Here is a 23793-nt window from a genome sequence, read left to right as displayed (position 1 = left end):
AATGAGGTCTTCGTTCAATGGGCTGAGCGACAGGGAATCCATGGTAATGAGCCGAAAGGGTGAGTAGGATTTTAAGCTCTTAGAAAGTTCGCCAGAGAACAGCGGGTATTGGAGAAGGGGGCATTTATAGTCTGAGGTGAAGTGTTCTCTTCAGGAGTGTTCTCTCTCCTGAATTTCAGATGATATCTCCACTTAATTCAAGGCATAATTAAAGAAAAATAGGCATGAAAAGCTTATGAAACTATTAAAAGGTGTGACACACGTGGCTGTTTCACGAGTTTAGCCTAAGACAAACGGTGACATTGAAAGACATTCCTTTCCTGTGTGAAGCGCATCACATTTCTCACAGTTGCTGGTGTTTGGATTGACTTTGCAATATTTGCAATGACCCTTTTGTCACACTTCTTGATCTCATCCTCCTGAGCAGCTGAACCTCAAGACAAAGTTTGATGATGGAGCAAATCAGACAACGTATTTGTGAAGGTCCATGGGGCACACATTGTGAAACAGTACGACACATATATGCATCAAGGACGGACTGACATGAAAGAAATGTGCTTTTGATCTTATAATCTTAGAACTGAAAGAGAAATGGACCTGGAAACAGCTGGAAACACCTGGAAACAGCTGATGGCAACAAACAGTTTCTGAGTGGAAGTGACAAAGAAGAGAAAAAACAAACTGGTTATTTTATTACCCATGTCCTTTATTTATTTTTTTGGTCTTTTGGAACAAACAGTAAAGCGTGAAGGCGACAAAGCAGAGCATCAAGTCTCAGTTTCATGTGCTGTTATCAACACTGCTGCCTCCAAAAACAACACAGAAAGGAAAAAGTCACCATGAAATCATGCTCACTTTGTACTGTGTGTTTTCTAAAAGGAAAGATGTAACTTCCATATGTTCTTGAGCTTATCAGAGCACTAAAGATCACAGTAAAGGTGATGCTGTCCTGCAACTTTAAGTGCCAATCAGCAGCTCAAATGGGAAACACATAAACCAACTGTTTTGTTTTACTGTGACACAGTTGTTTAAAGATACGACCACAGATCAGCTGACTGCAGCTTTGGTTACAGCTGGTCAGTTTTCTGTCACATGGACTCCAGCACTGGTTTGTTTTACCTGCCTTAAAGAGACCAAATTACAACTTTGATAACTCAGCTGTGGTCCTCTCTTGGTTCTTTCGCTAATAACAGTTCAGCAGCTGTGTCCACTTTGAGCTGCATCCGGCTTGTTTTATAAGACAATCGGAGTTAAAGAGACTCTGCTTGCATACTTCACATGATTGTAATGGTCTGATAACAGGTGAAAAAGAAATCCACACACCTTCACCTTTACAACATTCAGCTACAAAACAAAGAGTAAGAAACCAGATGATCCCCTTTAAATATTTTACCCTGATTACCACCTTCTTAAAGAGATGATTTTCATATTTACTTTTGAATCACTTCATGTTCACAGCATAAACCATTTTTTACTTGATTCACTGGAAATTTTCATCATTTTGTACCTAAATCATTTTAAATTACAACAACCTGAGAAAGAAAGATACCGCTTTGGTTAAGGCCTCACTGTTCATGGATGCGTTGGACCTGTGTTCATATATTTCTTTCTATGAATATAGCCAAGAAATAAATATGTCCGGTATCCTTAACTCAAGTAAAATATCTGACAGTGTTAGTGAGATCTGATTCTGTTAAGTTTCAGGAGTGTAGATTTACCCCAGATTTATTTATATGGTTAGGCTGGAAATCACATGCAGCTCACACTCTTCCCTTTCACCAAGTTACTAATGAAACTGAAAAAAAAAAACCATCATCTGAACTTTATCATGTGTCAAAGACGACAGTTTGGTCCTGCTCTAAAAAAACATCTGCTTATTCCAGCTGTGGGAGTTTGCCGCAGAACTGAGCTCAGTCTTTCCAACATCCAAAATCTGGCTTAGGACCAATCAGAAGTCAAGGATCATCGTGGAGGTCAGTAAGTTGTAAGTCAGTCCGAGTCACCATGGAAACCACCTGAGAAGATAAACCAGACCCCACTGTGACTGCTGAACAACCCTCAGTCCTCTCTGTCATGTCACTTCTTCCTCTCATCTGATCATCATCAGAGCTGAGATGGGCCTTGTATTGTCCTAAAGCATTTTTCTGAATAAATAAGTTCATACGTTTAAAATAAATAATTCTAAACATGTTTGTCATAAAAAAAAATAAATACATGTTGTTAAAATGTGTAATTCATGCTTAGGAAGAAATCACTTGATGAAAGGAAGGCCTTCCTTAAAGAGAAAAGAAATATGCTTCAGATGCTGTTCTTCAGACACTCATATTGCGAAGGAATGCAAATCTTCAGCAAAGTGTTCTGAATGTGAAAGCACAGGTCACGACACAGTCCTCCACCACAGACCAACAAGCCTCCACTTCCAGCACAAGAGAATGGCGGGGAGAGAGCAAGCAGTCATGACCAATGTTCCCTCTAAGCTGCGCGTGTTCGCAATTGCGCACTGCTGGCATGGTCTCTGTGCACAAAAAAGCTGTATTGCACACACAAAAAAAAACTAACCTGAATTGAAATTAAAGTAAATACGTTAACAATTCTGTTTTGCAGTGTTAGTCAGCAAGTGACTGGCTGCTCCAGTATGTGATAAGAACGATGCCACCTTATCCCATAGTCCAGCCAATGATGCTATTCACATTCGTATACACGCAGCTAATCAACGTCGTTGACAGGCTGTGACAGCGTCCTTATGTGCCGACACCGGTGTTTTAGCTAGCAAAGCGGCGTGGCTGATGTGGAGTGAAGCCAGGTTAATGACAACGTGTTATGATAAAAACATATGTAATGCTTGGTTTTCTTCCTGAATACTATTGTTGTTTATATTTACTGCGAGAAGAAACGGTAAAAACAGCATTTTAAAAGGAAAACGCTCGAAAGCACTCTCCGCCTGTGAGCAAAAACAAAATAAAAAAAAACCTCACCCTTTCCTATTGTTCGAAAAATGTCGACCAATCAAAAAATGATATGGCAACATGGCTTTTAGTTGTTTAGGAAAGGGGGGAAGTTTTAAGAGTGACTACGGTGTTTTGATTTGCTACGTTTAGCGCAAATCTTGTATGGTTAGTGTGTAGTCAATAGTTGTGTTGTGTGTGAGAACAATGAGGTGAGTGTTACGGGTGTTACAGGAGTGATACATCTCCTGTTGTCAGGCCTGCAGGTATCAGGCTTTTGATGTTCTCCTTTATCTCATAGTGGACACAAATAATTTTTTGGAGTGGCACAAATAATTTGTGTGGCATCAGATTTGATGCAGAACACCTGATTGTTCTGTAAATAAATACATATTTTGAAATGTTTGTTTAAAAAAACGACTTGGCAGCATTTTAAGTAAACAGCTGCAAAAACTTTGTTGTTTTCAAAACTCAGTAAGTTTTTTTGAAGAACTAACTATATAATTATTTGCCCAACATTGGTCATTATATGCTGTATTTTGCAGACAGAGTTACAGGAGTCTCTCCCAGACCACAGACTCAGACTCATAATACAAGTCAGAGCTCTATTAAAAAAAATAATAACTGTGTTTTCAAAATTAGAGTTGAAGTTATTTTTTTTTACTTCCAATGGTGTTAACATACTACACAGGTCATGAACAAGATATATTTTAATTTTCTTTCTTTTTTTTTAATTTTAATTTTCATTGTAAGTGGGTTAAAGCAGTTAATTAAAAGTAGTCTAACATAAATGTAAATGCTGTAATTTGATTATTTTAATAAACCATGTAACTTGGATGGATTTGATGCCGGCGTGACCACAGTGCACACGTCTGCTGTTGCTCACAGTGGTCCAAGGGATCGCTCAGGGAGTTTGTGTGTTTGCTCAGACACATGAAAAATTAGAGGGAACATTGGTCACGACACAGTTGATGTCACAACAAGCTGCACAGACGTGTGCGGTCCAGGTCAGTGGGGACGTTCATGTTCCATGTCTTGTATTGGTGTACCCTAAAGGTTACAAAGACAGAGCTGTTAAGGCATATGTAATACTAGACGATCAGAGCATTTGTTCTTTAGCCAAGCCTGAGTTCTTCGAACTTTTTGACATTAAAAGTGAACCTTTCTCCTGCAATCTTAGAACATGCTCTGGTGTAGTAGAAACATGGGGTAAAACAGCTGAAGGCTTCCATATCGAGTCACTGGATAGGTCAGTAGTTATCCCTCTACCATTGCTCATAGAGTGTCAGGACATTCCTAACAATAGGAGTGAAATCCCAACTCCCAGCGTAGTGCTACACCAGCCACACCTCCAAACCATAGCAAAGTACATCCCAGAACTAGACCCTAAAGCCAAAATACTCCTGCTACTAGGGATGTGTTTTACATGGCAGATGTTTTACCGGCACAGAAGGTCAGGCAGAGAATTAATGGCCCCCATAATGCCCCCTTTGCCCAGTGCCTAGACCTAGGGTGGGTTGTAGTTGTTTGGGTCTGTCTGGGTAATGTTCATAGGCCTACAGTCAGCACCCTGAAGACAGTTGTTCTAGAAAATGGCCGCCCTTCAGTTTTTGAACCATGCAGCAGCCTTCTGCAACTCAAAGAAGTGTCACACACAAATAGGCCAGGTAAAGCGCCCAAACAAACTCTGGGTCAAACATTTTTTTAACCAGACAGATAACGACAATAAACCAGCTCACTTAATACAGGACACTTTCTAAAAATAATGGACCAAGCTATGTACAGAGATGTGGAAAACAGTTGGGTTTCCCCACTTCCGTTTAAGGAACCCCACCAGCAATTACCAAAAAACAGAAAACAGGTAGCCACAAGGTTCTCATCCTCAAAACGGACGCTAAATAGGAAACCTGAAACACAGCAGCATTATGTGGCCTTTATAGAAAAGATCCTCTCCAATGGTCATGCTGAGGTCCCACACCCACACACACACTGAAAAGAGGAGAAGAGTGCTGGTATCTTCCAACATTTGGAGTCTACCACCCACAAAAACCTTTACTTAACCATGTCCTCCTTACTGGCCCCGATTTAAGTAACACACTCGTCGGAGTTCTTCTCATCTTCCGGACAGAAAATGTTGCAATCATGGCAGATATACAGCAAATGTTTCACTGTTTAATGGTGCGTGATGACCACAGCAACTTCCTCCGTTTTCTGTGGCACAGGGACAACGATCTAAACAAAGAAGTTATCGAGTGAATGAAAGTCCACGTGTTTGGCAACTCAACATCTGCTGCTGTTGCCATTTATGGACTACGCAAGGCCTCAGAGTAGGTTCAAAGGACTATGGTGCAGATGTAGTAAAGTTCGTGGAGAGGCACTTTTATGTAGATGATGGCTTGATTTCTGTTTCCTCTCCTGCTGAGGCTATAGATTTTCTTCAAAGAGCACAAGCCCCACTCGCTGGACCCAACCTGCACCTGCATAAGTTTGTTTCTAACTCTCAGGCTGTTTTGCAGGCCTTCTGCCCAAAAGATTGTGCTCCTGTCATTAAAAATTTAGATTTAAGTGGTGAAGAGACACAATCCCAGTGAAGCCTTGGACTAATTTTAATTTGGGAAATAACAAGAGACATTCACTTACTCAGTCGCCAACTGAAACAAGCCAATTACTCGCCATGGTGTATTGTCCTCTGTCAATAGCATCTTCGATCCTGTGGGCCTATTGGCACCTGTTACAATCCAAGGAAGGGCCCTACTCAGAGAGCTTACTTCAGAATGTTCAGATTGGGACGTACCCCTTCCAGAGGATAAACAAAGCAGATGGGAAATGTGGAGAAATTCCCTTCAGAACCTAAAAGAACTACATGTTCCCAGAACCTACACATCCACCTCACTAAGTTGAGCAAAGCGCAAGGAACTGTGTTTTTTCTCAGATGCCTCTACTAAGGCCATAGGAGCCATAGCCTTCTTAAAGGCAAATCAAACAGATGGGAACGTCGAGGTAGGCTTCGTAATAGGCAAAGCAAAACTAGCCCCCCTGTCAGAACCTACAATACCAAGGCTTGAACTATGTGCAGCCAGCTTGTCAGCAGAAATGGCCGACCTCATTCAAAATGAGTTGGACTTAAACTTTGATGCAGTGCACTTCTATACAGACAGTAAGGTAGTGCTTGGCTACATCTGTAGTCAAAAAGGTTTTACGCATATGTTCACAACAGAGTACGGCGCATTCGCCAGTCATCAAGCCAGAATAGTGGCATTATGTGCACACAGAGGAAAATCCACCAGACCATGCATCTAGGTCAGGGCTGCCCAATCCCAGTCCTCGAGAGCTACTATCCTGCAGCTTTTAGATGCATCCCTACTCCAACACAGCTGAATCAAATGGTTTGATTACCTCTTCAGCATGCCATCATGTTTGGCAAAGGCCTGATAACAAGCCATTCATTTGATTCGGGTGTGTGGGAACAAGGATGCATCTAAAAGCTGCAGGACGGTAGCTCTTGAGGACCGGGATTGGGCACCCCTGATCTAGGTCATTGTCAGCATTCCAACTGAAAAAGTCCACCTGGTTCCCCGGACCACCCTTCATCCACCATCCAGCCGCAGATACAACAAAAGTGAGTGGAATGTTTGACCTGATTGAACCAGATAAGGACTCAGAAATTAGACCACAAGTAAAAACTTAAGTCACTCACCTCCAAGTACTCATCTGGACACTCATGGCTGAAGTTACAGCCATAATAAATGCAAGGTCGCTCGTCCCAGTGTCCACTGATACAGAGAAACCTTTCGTCCTATCCCCTATCCACGCTGGAGGTGAGAGTATCTACCCACATTGCAGCTAATGCAGAAATGGACTGGGTCACGCAGAAACCTCCAAGTTGGTGACCTGTTTCTGCTCAAGGACAAGCAGGTTGCATGAAACAGCTGGCCCATGGCCAGGATCACTGCCAAATTCCCAAGCAATGACAATCGAGTAAGGAAGATTGAGGTAAAGACATGCGATCAAGGGTATGTAAAGACATTTATGAGACCAGTTACAGAATTTATCCTCCTCCTGCCAAAGGACTGATTGCATAATGTTTGTTTAACATAGTGGCCTCCTGAGGCCAGGCATGGAGTATGTTGCCCTAAGGCATTTTTCTGAATAAATAAGTTAATACGTTTAAAATAAATAATTCTAAACATATTTGTCATTAAAAAAAAATTAATACATGTTAAAATGTATAATTCATGCTTTAGATACGTTTTTGTTAAAAGGAAAAGAGCTAAAATGTATTTCCGGTTCAGGACAAGTACTTCCGGCAGCTCGGTTTTTGCTGGGTAACTAGCTCCACATGCTAAAGGCAGTATAGAAATGTAATCAGATGCCATCTACTCTGAATTATTCAGGCTGGAAGTTTCTTTATACGATAGTTTACACAGATAGGTTTGGATATTGATGTATAGTTTGCTGAAATGAATGTTTTAGTGAGCGTTATGCACTTTATTGATGTAAACATGCTTCTACCTGTTGAGATGGAGTTTATTATCTGTCATTTCAGTTTTCCCCAGATGTTCATGGAGACAATTAAACAAGCTGCAACTAATCTCCAGGGTCTTGATTTGTGGTTTAACTCAGTGTCACCAACATCCTTGTTGAAAACACTACAGGCCTTCACCCTGATCCTGGACTGTCAGGCTACAGATGACACACCAAGAGTTTTCACTCACTCAGCAGTTCATTTAGTTTATCACATGAGGACAGTTCGAAACACAAACTCATTGGTGAGGAACTTAGTAAATATCTTTCTGTTGAATTAAATAAAACATTTTTCTATGGGAAGCATATTTGCTACAGCACTAACAATCAGCACTTTGTCTACAAACACTTCTCAGCACTAGCAGACTGTGTCTTACCTAATGAGTCCAGGCCATGCTGATGAAGGCTTCACCTTCATATTTGGACCTGGCATATCTGCGTCTGCGAGCACCTGCAGGACAAGTCTAAAGACAACGAGAGACAAAGTCCAGACTTTAGAAGATCAACACTGATCCTTTCATTCAGGACTGAATCTGCTGAGAACATTTGAGCTTTTGTGTCAGAATAGAAACAAGAATAAGTGAAAATAACCTGTTTAATGATCGTAACAGAAGAGAGATACATTTGATTGTGTGTGATGTGTTTGGTAACAAAGCTGTACCGGGACACAGTTGTTCTGTTTGGGACACACGTGGAGTTTGCAGTGCAGGAAAACTTCACCAGAGCCCCCGGTGAACTCGAACATGTTGAAGGAGAAGTAGTTGGAGGTTCCCAGTCCGTTGTCCTCCACCTGCACCGTCTGGTCAGCAGGGTTGGCACAGCTGCTCACAGACAGGAAAACACACTTTGTTCAGGAGTCCATGAGAGAGATCAAAACCACATGACTCTCTGAGTCTGTCTCACCCGTTTATGATCAGGTCGTATCTCGGAGTGCTGTCGGGTGATGGCTGGTCAGTTGCCCAGCAGGAGTCGGTTACCATGATGACCATGTCTCCATCCAGTCCGTCAGTCTTCAGCTCCACCCAGATCTTCTGGTTCAGCTGCACTTCAGTGCTGGACTGCACAGCTTGTGTGCGGCCGGCGTCGGTGAAAGCCTTCATGGTCAGAGTGTAATCCCAAACTCCAGATGTGATGTGCTGGATCACAGAGCTGCAGAACACAAACACACTTCAGGTTTCTCTGACTCACAAACCTCATGAGAAGCTTCACATCTTAAAGTAACTCAACCACACACCTGTCTCTGATCCTGAAGGTGGCAGTCTTGATGTCCGGCTGAGTTTGGACGCAGGAGAAGTCGATGTAGACTTGGTCGTGACGAGTGATGATGTCAGAGGAGCTGTTCTGGTTCATGATGGTGTTTTTGTAGATGAGTTCACTGTTGTTGGTCTGTGGAGTCACACAATCAGATGTTGTTACTGACTTTTAACTTTTAACATTCACTTTATTAATCCCAAAGTGCACTGAATCAGTTTTATTCAATTAGAAAAAGTGAATGTAAATCATGCTCTGTTTGCTTTATTTGCACAGACACATGAAGCCACGTTAACTTTATTTTCAGTCTCTTTACAGTGATTTTAATCTGAGAACATCAACACTTTGAAGATGATGGACCTCTAACTCAGACGTATGAAGTTAAGAAAGTGTCCTTGTTTTTTCAGTCCAATGTTTATGACATCTTGTCATTGATTATAATCACAGATTTCATCAGAAACAATCTGCTAAATAGACACGTCAAAAACATCAAACTCATTCACTTTGTTCTTAAAAGCAACAACAACAGCTTTAGTCTCCTTTCTGTCTCTGCCTTTGACCGCTCGTGTCACGCAGACGAGTCGAGCACATCAAATGAAGTCACATTATTTTGACACAGCACAAACATTAGAGAGTTTCTTCCTGTACTGAATCAAACTCCTACTCTGATGTTTCTGTGTATGAACTTCACAGATCATCAACGTGATGAGAAGCCACAGAGCTCAGAGGTGAAGCTGATCTCACAGAAAGATCTCAAACTGCAGCAGAGCAGGAGAAGCTCAGCAGATGCTGGAAGATGTTTGGCTGCTTGTAGAAGGTAAAGAGGAGGAGATGAAACCCACCGTGACCACCGTCCCACAGCTGTTGCTGCTGTTGAAGCTGAAGGTCACCATGTGGGTGAGCTCATCCACCTGACCCCTGCAGGTCGGGTCGTTGAGGTGTAAGGCAGAGTAGTTGATGTCTTTGTCCTCCAGGAGACAACCGACCAGAGTGACTGAAGCAGAGTCCTGCATGCAGACCGTTGGGTCACCTGAACGTCACAATATCAGTCAGAAAAATCACAGTTAGAAGTTTTCCTCCATTATTCAGCCCTGTTTTCATGGTGATGTCACAGCTGTCGTACCAAAAGAGTTGTTTGCTTGGTACTTGGAGGCAAAAATGTCCCGACAGAAGCAGCGAGTGTCACCACCGACCGTCTTCTCACCACAGAACTCGTGATCGCTGCAGGTCCTGTCCTGACAGAAGGCCTCAGAGGCTACAGAGGAACACACTGATGTATTATCCTGAAAACATGGGAGCTCTAAAACTCCAGAGTTCAGGTCTTTAACAAAGGAGAGCTTATTAAGGTCTTATTAAGGTCTTACAGCAGCCGGTCTTTGATTTCCAGCCATCCAGAGTGTGGTTGTGTAGACTGCAGGCTCTGGCGTAGGCCTTCAGGAACTGACAGTTGAGTCCGTCCACTGCAGGATATTTACACAAAGTGTCGGTGCAGGCGGTTATGTAGGGCTCTGGGTCAATGTCACTGTTACAGGAGGAGAAGGGCGCCTCCTTCAGGAGATTACAGCTGTACCACAGATAAAAAAACAAAAAAAAAACCTTAATGAGAATAAAATAAGCATCTGTGATCAGGTGTTTTTATCTTCCATCTGTGCTGAAGTCACATTGTTAGGTTAATTTTGATAATAGTTGTCATTTTTCTACTTAAATTTGTAAGCCTTGGTTCAAACTGTATGATCAACAACATTCTTCTGTTTCCATCCTCCTCCCGGCCTACATCTAGGTGGGGGAGGTAATTGGTTATAGTGTTTAACTGCAGAAACCCTATGTGAAGGTTCTCTGTTTACTTCTTGCCATTTATGACCTCACCTGTGCTTGTGTACCATTAGAGGGGTTAAGCCATACACAGGGTGAGGGGAGATGATCATTTGTGATCAGGAAGTTACATACACATGCTCAGTGCCTTAGTTTAATGACATTTTATGGCGCACCATAGGGGGGTTTAACAGTGGCTGTTTGGGAAACTGTGTGTGAGAGAATAAAAGGCTGCAGGGGAGGCTGGTTCTTTTGGAGTCGTCTGAGGTCGAGGGCAAAAGTGCTGCTCTGAGGATCCGACCAGACTCCCCTTACTAGCAAGTAAAGAACGGTTAAGCTGTTTGTCTTGCTTTGTTAACGGGTGATAAGTCTTTGAACCAGCGGGGTCTGCGAGGTGCAGACACAACACACATAATTTAAGTATAATACAGAAAGATGGTGGATGGCACTCAACCTTTTTAATTTTAATGAAAAAAGAAGAAAGACAGAGGTCATGATTTTAGATCTTTCCTCTTTGGTCCTGCATAAAAAGTCCAGCATCACCAATTTAGTTGTGAAAATAGACCCCAGCCTTAAACATGACTCATATGTCAACCCTGTGGTTAAGTCCCCCTCCTAGAAACCACCTAGACACTTTGATCCATGTGTTCGTGACCTGTCGTCTGGATTATTGTAATTCTCTTTTGACTGGAATTAGACAGGCCCCCCTCTCATTCTACAATTGTTACAAAATAGCGCTGCATGATTTTTAACTGGTACAAATAAACAAGGGCACAGAAAGAAAAAGAGTCTGGACTTTTTTAAGTTGCTTGAGGACGTTTGACCTCACATTCAAAAAGGTTCTTCAGTTCTAGGGTCAAGCGGTGGAGAGTCCCAGATTTAAGACCTGTGGGAGTATCCCCCAAGAGGGACAATCGACCCCCTAATGATCCTCTACCTAATCACATGAGCCAAGGTGTGAAAACGGGTGTGGGTCACAATCAGCCAGGGTTTTGGGTGAGCTCATTGTGAAACCTGGTGTGAAGACCAGTGCTGGGCAAGTTACTTTGAAAAAGTAATTAATTATAGTCAGTATTAGTCAAGTTAAGTGAAAAAATTAATCAGTAACTAATTACTGATTTCTTCCCCCCAAAAATAATCCCGTTACTTTACTGATTACTTATTTTCAAAAGTAATTAATTACTTAGTTACTTGGTTATTTTTTTAAAAACACGATTTACAACCTGAAGAGGTGATAAAGCGATAGATCTTTCAGCCCAATTCTACTTTTTCTGCATAATCCATCATACAAAATGTAATCAAATGGAAAAGTCTCTTTTTTTAACTTGTTTTATCAGTTTTAATCTTTTAACTTTATGCATCAAGCAAAAATTTAATTATATGCACCATTCTCTGACTGGAAGAAATTAGTTTAACATTTAAACCTATTTTCTGCACATTCCAGCACATAAAATGAAATATTTTTTGTGTGTTTACACTCACTCTTTCAAATAGATGCAAGTAAAACACAGCAGAACATAAATAAAACCAAAGACTAGCGGTCCTGTTGCTCTATTTTCACCTGTAAAGCAGGACTGCGGTAGGCGGATTTTACCCTGGTGTAAGTGTGCCGCAGCAGTCAGTGGAAGAATCCGCGAGTTTGAATCCGTGAATTTCCCATTACGTCGTTGCGTACTCTGTGCTTGCTTGGAAGTTTAGGGATTTTGTTTTCGCTGTAAAAAGAAGTTTTCTTCCCACGCACAACGGACGCTAATGTTTTTGTCACTTTTTATGGAATCAAACTCAAAGTAAGGTCAGTACTTCCACGCTCATACACTCTCCGCACTCAATATATTATCCATTGTTGATCTGCACACAGCTGTTGTCGCACTCGCTTATGTCACTGTCATGAGACATTCTCGCAAAAAAATCGCGGTTTTAGTAACGCAGTAACGCAGCGTTCCTACGGGAAAGTAACGGTAATCTAATTACCGTTTTTGCATTACCGTTACAAGTAACGCGGTACTGCCCATTTCTGATTATAGTTACTAGTTACATCTTCAAAAAAGTAACAGAGTTAGTAACTGAGTTACAAGATTCTAAAAGTAATGAATTACTTGAAAAGCAAATATTGCGATACTTTAAAAAGGTTATAACTGGACATTTTAACTACTTTTGATTTTACTTCTACATTTCACCTTTAAAAACTATTTACTTTGTCTTGTTTAGTATCATCCTTTTCAGCACAGCCTCAAGTGTCTGAATTTACAGTTGTTTTCTATTTGTATTAACACAATTGATCTAAAATCATACAAAAATCATAAAATCTGAGTAGAAAAATCTATATTATTTACTGTAACAACCGCAAACAATTCTGTTGAATCATATTTCATAACTTTAAATGCAAATATAAATTGGCAATTTTAAAATCATATGCACAGTTACTTGCAGCCATTTACCCAGATTAATTATGTAGACCGCTACTTCCGTGCAGCTGATAGAAGGTGTGGTAAGCTGAACACAGCTTCAACCGATGTTTGTTGAAAAATAGTAACATGACTGCATTTTCTTGTTAGTAACAGTAACGGCGTTGTAACAATAGAAATAGTAATTAGTTAGATTACTCGTTACTGAAAAAAGTAACGCCGCTAGTAATGCCGTCATTTCCATCACTGGTGAAGGCGAGTGTAGGAAAAGAAAAAAGCCAAGGTTTCGGGTGAGTTCGCTGTGAAACCTGGCCCCACCCTATCATGTAATTTCTTAGGGTCAAAAGGCCCAGGATGTGAGTGGGCGTTAAGGCGTCTGGGAAGGGATGTCAGAACTGGATTATAGATGGCAGACAGTTGGTATCGTAAACCACCGCCTCTGTTCAAAGATGGTCGCTCACAGTGGACATAAATGGCTTCTTTCACTCCTCTTTCAAACCATTTGTCCTCTCTGTCCAAAATGTGAACATGTTCAGATCTGAGCATTCCTCACTGCACTGTACAGCACACACTACATTATTAAGTTTGTGTTTACGAGTTCTTGCATTTGGGAAGAACCAGTTTTTGTCTGAGTGTGTTGCTGGGCCTGAAGTACATTGAAGTACATCTCTCTCCTTTCACTCTCTACACGCTGCCTGGGCGCAGCTCATTGTGGGCTCCCGTCCGTGGCCTTCACCACCTGCAAGCAATCACCTGTGGCTCCTCACCTCGTTTGCTCTCACTACTTAAGGCAGTGATTGAGAGCACCTCGTCTGGACTATTGAGTAACGCTCGTCAGTGCTACTTTAGCCTAAGCCAATTTTGAGTACTCTTCTCATTGTTAATTCCTCATCTCTGTGTGCAGATCCTTCGTGCTCTGTTTGGAAGTTTGGACACCGAAGCCTATTTGTGAGTACGGCAGTGAGAGTGGCGTGTGTGAGAAAAGGACCATTCCAAGAGAATTGTGCTGTTCGTGTGGAGCTGTGCGAGAGAGGACGTTTCCTGATTCTTCCCTGTACCCCTGGGAACCTTGGACCCTTTCCCCTCACCTGTATATAGTGCACCGGGAGTGTGTAAATAAAATTTAAGTTTTCTGTAATTTTTCAGTCTGCGCCTGAGTCCTCCCTGTTCCATCGTGACAAAGTTCAAGTAATGTATTCTTATTTCTTAATTTAAAATAATGCAAAATCAGACTTTAGTTTGCAGTACCGTATTTTTCGGACCACAAGGCACACCGGATTGCAAGGCGCATTAAGTGAAACAAAGCAGTCAGATAAGTCAAACTTTACTCAACTCATTCTTCTTGCTTCCTCCACTTCCGTACCATTCATTCATTAATATTGAAGTCTCTCGCAGCTGCTCTATTCCCATGTTGTTGAAGTATATTATTTTCACAGCACGTAGATTGTCTCTGGACATTTTCTCTCGTCTTGCAAGAGTTTGCTGCAGCGTGGGTTGTGTTGGTTTAGAAGTGTGGGTAAACTCCTTGTACTCATTGTCATGTTGGGATTTTAGGTGCTTGATTAAATTGCTTGTGTTAAATGCGCTACCTTTCGAGCTTCCTCTGGACAATTTCGCTGAGCACAATTTGCAGTCCGCCTTTATTTTGTCGTCTTCATTCACTTTGAAATAGTTCCACACGGCTGACATGTCTTGCCTCCCCTTCTCCCCCGCTCTGAGCTGCAGCCGGGGCCTGGGGGCGGGCACTCGGCGCGGGCACTCGGCGCCTGTGATTAACCCCTTACACGCCGCTCAAACAGACTTTTCTCAGACCGTGGTATTGGTCCCCGGTATCGGGGGACTTTTAACGAGTACTATATAGATAGATAGATAGATAGATAGATGGGGAGATAGATATCTATCTATACACACACACACACACACACACACACACACACACACACACACACACACACACACCTGTGTGTCATTTCCTCTTTAGGTCAGTTACGATTGTTTGGGCAGTTGTTTGGTTTGTTAAGATTGCAGTTCTCTGCCCGAGTTCAGTTTTGTTTCTTTGACCTCTTTTATGAGTTCAACATTTATTACTTTTGTAATTAAAATTGTGGGGGTTAAATGAAAACCCTACCTTTCTAATAAACCTTTGACTCCTGCTTTTTTAACTCGGTCCATCACAATGTTGTTTTATTTTTTATAGTATGTAATTATGTCTCATCTTATCCTATTGTTTTTTTCTTAATTTTTACTGCTCTTAACTTGTGCTTTCTGCCGTGACCAAAAATATTTCCCACGTGTGGGACTAATAAAAGTTTATTTTATCTTAACTTACAGCGATTTGATGTTTTGTTCTGGTTCTCTTATGTTTTTATACATGACTTTGTTCAGCTGTTATGATGTTTTAAAGTGAATTAGAAATAAAGTGGTAAGATGTTTCCTGCTGTGTGGATCAGTCTGCTCACCGTTCAGTCACACTGGTGCAGTCGATCGTGCTGTCAGCAGTCTCACTGTACTGCATCTCACAGCTAGGGGGCGACAAACAACAAAGTTCAGGCTCATTCATACAAACAGAATATCTGCAGCAGCAGCAGTCAGAGGGACTCTGAGCTTGTGATGAGGTCTTACCTGGTGGAGCTGTACTCAGAGAGCCTCAGGTCACTCAGAGAGCTGCTGGAGTTTCCACACAGACCCTCCACAGATGAACCAGCAGGTCCTGCACAGGATCAGGACAGAATGAGTCAGATCAGCATCAATATTCAAAATGGATGAACACAGCAGCTCAATTAATAACAGCACAGTTTACAGTTTGTTACATGAATTAAACTTTATCTTCTGTACCTTCTAAGAGGATCTGTGCGGTGTCGCCGTCAAAGAAGACAGAGATGTTGAGGTTGGTGAGTTCAGCAGTGACTCCAGTTTGGTCCTTAGAGAGCTGCACACCATGAACCAGCTGAGATGAGCTGCTGAGGGTCAGTGTGGAGTCGTCCAGCTGCATCACAGCAGAGACAAAGTGGAGGAAACACTGAGTGAAACATGTCAAACACACAAACAGGCTGATTTCACAGCAACAACCACTGAGTTCAGCAGCTCTGAAAGAACTGCTTCTAACAGCCCTGAGAAGAACGATGAGAGGAGACACAGCAGAGGATGAGGGAGGACTTTGGATCAGACTCCACTCTGACACATGAACTGTGGCTGTAGGTCGCTTACCTGAACTCTCCCACCTTGTTCCAGGTGAATGTAATGCCCGTCCACACGCAGCGTCACACTGTTCAAAAAGCTCACATCTTTACGACGTCTGTCCCTGAAGTTCCCCAAAACATGGAAGTCTGGGAGTGACGGAGTCGAGAACAGAGAGTACGCACAGCGATCCTGGATGGAGTTAATCTGGCCGTGGACGTCAATGATAGTGGGGCCGGTCACAGTGCAGGTGGAGGCCGACACACAGCTGATAAAGGCAGAAAATTCAACATTATTCAGTTTTGTTTTGTTTTTATAGCCTTAAATCACAACAACAGTTTACCAGCTGTCAGCTACTTAGAAAAGGATCCTGGTGTTATTTGTCAGAAACAGTTCATAACTTCTCTCCAACTCATTCATGTCACCTAAAAGGTAAACCTGTTTCTCCATCACCTGTTCAGCTCTGATGATTCAGTAAGGACATCTCATGGTTTCATCTTCATGTTTCCCTCTCACCAGATATACAAACCGATATCATGACCAGCAGCTTTACAGCTGTGGCTCCAGCAAACATCAGCTGATACTAGAAATTAATATTAAATAAATTCTAACAACAGCTGATCAAGCTTAAACGTGCTGCTGTTGTTTAGCGCAACATCTGCTGGTTTCCTCTTTCTGGCGCAAAGTGGGCGATAAACAAACAAGAGAGAAAAGCCGATCAGCTGATCATTGATCAGTTTTCATGATTGAAGTAGAAACAGGAGAGGGAGGGGGGAGAATGAGAGAAGAAGAGGCAGCTGTGCAGCAAAGACACAGAATAACTCCAGCTTTGTGTCTTTTTCATTGCAGCTGAAGTCCGGGACAAACTGTTCCTTTTCACCTCAATACCAAACGCGAAATATTTTCTCTGAATACGAGACGATTCCGTTTTTTAGGGAACGGTTGGCAACTCTAATAATTAACCTTATGAACAAAATAAAGTTCAACATCAGTAACACCCAGCTGTATAGAAACTCCGTCATGCTAGCTAGCACGCAGTTCGGAAAAAGTCAGAATAAGGAAAGTAAACTCCACCTAAACTTGGTTCATATCTGACCCAGATGGACTGCAGGTCATAACTTCTTACCTGAAGTTCAGTTCACCTGACACTCTCGGACCAGCGGCCACTTCGGGTCTCTCCTCTTGCCTCCCTTTTCCTTCATCCACCTGCTGGCCTCCACCACTTGCTAATGTTACTGAATCTGTGGAAGCTCCGCGATAGCCACCACACGAAGTAACGAATAACGAGCCTATCTAAATCCCAGTAACGAGTAACGCGTTCCTGGTTTTGGCATAATAACTAGTTACCGTGCTCGTTACCACAATAATAACGTAGTTACTGTAACGCGTTACTTAATAACGCGTTAGTCCCAACACTGGTGGCTACACAAGCCAGGAAGTACTAATAACTGGATTTGGTGTGTGGTAGTAACAGGTAAATGAACCTTTTTTTTTAAATTATTTGACTATATATGAAGGCTTGTGTATAAATACACAAACAATACACACATGCTTTCAATTGTGTAATTTAAGTGATCTAGTAGCTCTGCTTTGGAAGTTCAGTTCATGCTAGAAATGTGTTTTGGAGTTTGTACGTGTTTTGTCTCTAGGGGCCACCGTATATATTTATATATAAACATATATAAATAAAACTACTTTTTTTTTACATTAGTAATTCCTTTTGTGCATAATTTTATATTATTGTTAATAATAAATTAATTAAAGCAACAAAACAACCTGAAGAGCCGGTTCGGAGCCGAAACAGCCGGCTCTTTTTAGTGAGCCGAACCGAAAGAGCCGGTTCTCTAAAAACAGACGGAAATCCCATCACTAATGGAGACGCTGTCGGGGCTGAAAAAGCTCACAGATTCTGAGCTGCAGGTTTTTTTTACTCTCCAACCAAAATTCACTGAGCCAGCAGCAAAAGAAGATCCAAACTGCTGTTCCCGTTTGATAACATCCTCATTAATTCACTCTTACCTTTGCTGTTTTGCTTCCACCAAGATAAAATCACACTTCCAGCACAGCTCTCTCTCTCTCCCCCATTCATTTGCTTATTTCACACTATTGTGTACAAGCACTGACAGCAGCTGTTTCTTTTTCAAAAATGACAAGAAAGGCTTATTTCTGCTGTTTAATACTGAAGAAAGTTTTAAAATGATGCCACATTGCAAAATGCTTAGCAAGTTTTTAATAAAACCTCTGTAACATTCACTTCAGCAGCATCAGGTAATTTTATATGTTGAGTCATGTTTTTCTTCAGTTTTCAATCTACTGCAGAATGTTTTTAAGGTTATCTGCTATAAAAATCCAGGCCAGGAAAATCTCCTTCATGTTTTTCTGTGTTTCATCCTCAGTTACTTTGACACAAAGGCATCTGCTGTGATGTTCACACCTCTGATGAAGCCTCACAAGTGTCAGCACTGATAAATGATCAGAATTATAATATTTCTGACTGTCTGAGGCAAAATTGAATTGAATCAAATAGGGAATTGAAGCAAATCTGAACATTGTGAATTGGAATCAGATCGATTATTGAAACCAGTGACGTCTCATTCTCAAACATGTAGAGAATGAGAAGTGTTGTTTTTGTGGTTTATATTTAGCCCGAGTGAGCAGCTTAGGCCTGACAGAAGTGGATGCAGCTGTGGGCATTAAGAAAAGATGAAAAGGACGATTAATAACTTTTTTGTTGAGTTAAGGCCTGATCCATCTGAAATGTATAACCAGTGCTCTGACTCGCAGCCACCAACCTCTCAGGTTATGTCTAACACTGGTCCTGAGACGGCTTCAGATAATGAGCCACAGCCAGAGCCAGAGCCCACTGAACGTGAAAGGGGGACATTTATACATTTGGAAGAGAGTGGCTTGACCAGTTTCCCTGGCTAAGATACAATAAAGTTAACAACATGATGCACTGCCTGTACGGTTGTGAGTGTGGAAAGCCCATGGCCGACAATACTGCATTTGTGAACTGTGCTAATATGTTTCGAATTGAAACGCTGAAAAAGCACCAGTGTATCCAGAAAACACATTATATGCTGTGATAAATGCACCGCCCAAGTGTCCCCTCTCCTCACTGTCCTTCAGCAAACAGGTCGTCAGAGGAGCCGAGATGATGATTCAGTTTAACATTGCCTACAATATTGCTAAAGAGTGCCAAAGTGCCAACGCACTTTAAGCACAAGCACTTTTTCAGTAACTTATCTTTCGTGTAGAACTTTGCTCTAAATAAAGAACTTTGTCTTGACGAGATTGTTAGTTAATCATTCACGAATCAATATTGTCTGTATGGACAGCAATTAAAAAAAGTGAACATTTAAAACAGTGGTGTTAAGCAATGCAGTTGAAAAAACAAGTTGGGCGCACCAGTGCAACCGTGGCAAAAAGTTAGTCTAGAGCCCTATGAAGGGAAGCCAATACAGGAGAAATCTGCTCTCTCTTTCTAGTCCCTGTCAGGACTCTTGCTGCAGCATTTTGGATTAGCTGAAGGCTTTTCAGGGAGGTTTTAGGACTTCCTGATAATAATGAATTACAGTCGTCCAGCCTGGAAGTAATAAATGCATGAACTAGTTTTTCAGCGTCACTCTGAGACAGGATATTTCTAATTTTAGAGATGTTGCGCAAATGGAAGAAAATACATGTTTACATATTTGTTTAATATGTAAGGACATATCCTGGTCATCAAAAAAAAAAAAAAAATCCAACCATGAACATCTTAATGAGCTGCTGTTGGGAGCTGCAGCCACCAGTGGGAGCTCTCATTTTTCAAGACATCTCAGAGAAAAACCTGATGGTGGCACTACAGTAAACACCAGCCAGACAAACAGAAGGGGTTTAATTGATATGTGATTCATCAAATAATCCAGCTGTGAATCAGCAGCTGTGTGTGAAGTTTGAGCATTTTATCAAACTCACTGTTCACTGAGAAGAAGAAGAAGAAGAAGAAGAAGAAGGAGAAGCTCTTTGCTCTGATCAAAATGAGTTCAGTCACTGCTGATGTAATACTAACACTTCCTGCTTTCTTTTAAATACAAAGAAGACATATTTACATGTTGTTGCCTTGACAACGCTCCAGTGGACCACAGCTGGAGGTGTTGAGGACTGCAGTCTCATGACAGGTGAGACTGAAGCAGGTTTCTGGATCAGAGCTGATCACTGTACCAGGTCGATACATCTGACCTGAGGATTGAAGGAATTCAAACACTCACAGATCACTGACTCGTTTAACAACTGTGAGCACAAACATCACCGTAACATTCAAATAGTTACATTTTACAGAATCCCAAAGTTGAGTTTGGAGCTTTAGATTCACTTACCTGAGTGTCTGCATCCACTGATGCTGAAGTAATAAGCTGTATATGCAGAAGTAACATTCACTGTATCAACTGTGGTTCCACCGACCTGAAGCTCAAACACCTGGACAGAAACAAACACAATCAATGTTACGACTACAAAGCAGAGACAACGATGTTTGTGTTAGAAAGTATTTAATGTAGTATTTAAACATTAACAGACGTGTAAAGTTGTTTATAAACACTCAGAGACTCACCGTTGGATCAGAGTTTTGAATGAACGAGTACAGATATCGTTGTGTCCTATACATTTGATGAACCAAATACGTCTGTAACGAGCAAACAGAAAAGTTTCAGACACTGTCAGGAAGTTTCCTCTAAAAGCTTTTACAAAAGTTTTTGATGTGATAAAACCTCAAATTTTATTTTTGGTTTACAGTGTTTATAAAATTAATTTGTGGTAAAACAGTGAAAAGTGACACTAGTCGGATTTAACTGTGTGATACAGAAAAACACTCACATTATTGCAAGATATATAGAAGTAGCAATAATCATAATAATAATTATATGAATATGTCTGAAAGTAAAAACTCTCTGCGCCCCGTGAACGCTCCACAACACAGTCGCCTCCAGTTTCAGGACTGAAAAAGCCGTTGAAACAGGCGGTAACATTTCCAGATGTTATGTTCACCTGCGGAAAATCAGAGACACAACGAGTCAAACATCAACATCTTTTGTGCTTTGAGTCATTTACAGCTGAACTGTTGGTGTCAGAGCTGCTCAGGTTTCAGTCAGAGCTCTCGCTCTGCTTCAGGAAGCTGCATCAGGTGATGTTCACATACTCAGCATCACTGCAGAGGACATTAATGAGACTCTGAGTTCAAAGCCAGCTGCCCTCTGAGGGCCTGAACCCGTGAACAGAGAGTGTGTGACCTTCATTAACTGCTGATGTTCACTCAGTCTGCAAACATGATCTCTGCCACAGGTGGAGACTAAACAGCAACAGTGATGGAAACACAAAGATCTGCTAAAACATCAGGCTTCATCCTACTCACATAGAGCTGCTCGTACTGCTGTCCATAATACGTGATGGGACATGAGCTGATGTCCAACACTGAAGACTCAGTGAATGTCTGCTGATAGGACCACTGAGCACCTGAAGACACAGAGACACATGAGAGCTGTGAGCTACAGTCTGTTAGCTGGTCGGACAAACAGGGAGAGCTGCAGGCTGAATAACTGACTTCATGAATGGATTAAACAGCGTTTATTCACCAATCAGTGTAAAGCTTTACTATGACATCATCAGTTAGCTTTCTTGGAAACAAAGATAACAGGAAACGACAGCTTGATAGACTTCTGGATACTGAAGGTAATAAAACTGCAAAGATGAGAAGTTCAATTGAAAAGGGCTTTTTGTTTTGCTTTATTGTTAAAGAATAATAAAAAAAAGATAAAACTTTGCTGACGATGTCAGATTATTTGTACTTAAAGCTTTCTTCATCGTCACTCTCATGTTTTTGTACTCGAGTATTTTGAGGACACTTGCAAAATGGCTGCCAGGTGTGTGCGTTTACCTGTCAGTGCAATGAGAGCACACAGGCAGAGCAGAGGGCGGAGCATGTTGGAGAGGGCCAATCAGCTGACAGATCCCTGAAACACAAACACATTTTGAGAAAACTGCATGAAATTCTAACATTTATAGTCAGTTTATTTATACTTTAAACTTTTCTGTAAAGTTTAACTTCACAAATATAAAGTTTGAAGCCTTCACCATCCAGAGAATACAACATGATCATGTGTTGTAAGCCGGTTTATATTAAGTTCACTTCACTTGTAGTGTATGGACTCATCAAACCCAACATTATTTCTGTTTTGACTTATAGAGTTCAGTGTTTGCCTCCAGCATAAACATAAACATGAGCTTTGTTTCTGTGGAAAACCAACCTGTGCTGTTTGTGATTCTGCTGAAAACAAGACAAAAATCAGTTATTGAAGTGTTTAATGTGTCAAATTATACACAAACACAAAGTCACAGCAGTGATACAAAGACAAACTTATAGATGGCATAAAACATTATCAGCTCTATATAACATCACACATTAACAAAATACAAAAAACTTTATTCTGTAAAAACACAAAAACCCTGTCATGTGACGCTGTGTTCGGACTCTTTGTCAGCTTTGACGTGTTCACAGGTTTCTGTCACCAGGACCTGAGCAGCAGCTTCCTTTAGATAAGGTTAAATAAAAGTGGGCGTGTCTTCAGCCTGAGGCGTTCGGGGCTCCAGAATAAAAATAAATGTTTATTAAAGTAAAGATGTGTTCAGGCCTCACAATTTATCTGGGCAGAAGTCACACTCACGTCTCTGACCAGACTACCCAATCATCACCAACCAATCACAGCACTGCATTCCTCCGACAGCACCTGTAAGCTGACAGTGTTGATTGGTCCAGGTCTGACAAACTGGTGTTTGCTAACCAGCTGAAGCTCATCAACCATGGACATGAGAAGCTTTATTAGAAAGAAAAGTGAGGGAGGGGCAGGAGGGCGAGTCACCAGCTTGTTGGAAATTCACCAAATTATTCCAACAATGCAAAGCTGGCTTTACTTTATGTGTCAGTCAAAGTTTATTTATACAGCACGTTTAAAACAACCTGTTGACCAAAGTGCTGTAGAAGTTATACAAATATACACTGCATACAAACAGTCAGTAAATAAATAATAAATCAGATAAAACAAGTAAATAAAAGTGTGAGTGCATAAAAAGCCAGGATATTGAGCTCAGCTTGAGCTGAAAGTAAGCGAGGTTCCTGACAGGAAACACTAACAGACCAACGGCACTGTCGTATCCATGCAACAGGTTGGGATGTTCAAATAAAATGTTTCTGTTTTACTTTAGTTCAGTTTGAGGAAGTTTGTCTCCAACAATGATAAATTAGACAAACATTCAAATCTATTCTCTGTGGAGCTTTGTGCTCCAAGCACATCAGGAAAGGATCTCCTGACGTCCAGTAAGAACAGGAGGAATGATGACCACCAGCCCCAAAACACTGAACTCAGCTTTTAACATCTGGATAAAACACTAAAAGTCGGCTTTCACACCTTCATCTGTCTGTGATGTGTTTGTGTCTGTTAACAGTCCTAACACTGATGTGTTGTTCAGCTCTGAAATGTGTCCACTGAGCCGTCCTGATGTGTGTTACAAGAGGCAGAGCAAGAGTCCAGGTGTGCAGCTCGTCTTACCTGCAGCTCTGATGGAGGATGAGGAGGATGAAGGCTGCTGCTCAGGAGGCTCTCTGGTGATTCTGCAGGTGGTGTCTCTGTGAAAAAGACGCTGCTCTC

At 41.5% G+C, this 23793-nt stretch overlaps 1 protein-coding gene across 1 annotated transcript; it reads right to left on the bottom strand.

Annotated features, from left to right (window-relative positions):
* Positions 1-615: 615 nt before the first annotated feature.
* Positions 616-23793, bottom strand: LOC308406190 (alpha-tectorin-like). Its single transcript, XM_080897052.1, has 20 exons — positions 23695-23793; positions 22396-22415; positions 22026-22101; positions 21504-21604; positions 20969-21139; positions 20706-20777; positions 20473-20572; positions 20206-20335; positions 16145-16382; positions 15773-15923; positions 15560-15647; positions 15397-15459; positions 10085-10284; positions 9844-9975; positions 9563-9750; positions 8704-8855; positions 8373-8618; positions 8131-8290; positions 7847-7933; positions 616-2015 (listed from the first exon to the last, which is right to left on the bottom strand). Exons 3-19 carry the CDS (start codon positions 22069-22071, stop codon positions 7847-7849), a joined length of 2325 nt encoding a protein of 774 aa, XP_080753178.1. The 5' UTR covers positions 22072-22101; positions 22396-22415; positions 23695-23793; the 3' UTR covers positions 616-2015.

This window comes from Rhamphochromis sp. 'chilingali', assembly GCF_963969265.1.
Source record: "Rhamphochromis sp. 'chilingali' genome assembly, chromosome: 1".
NCBI lineage: Eukaryota > Metazoa > Chordata > Actinopteri > Cichliformes > Cichlidae > Rhamphochromis > Rhamphochromis sp. 'chilingali'.
This window is presented reverse-complemented; position numbering and strand designations above follow the sequence as displayed.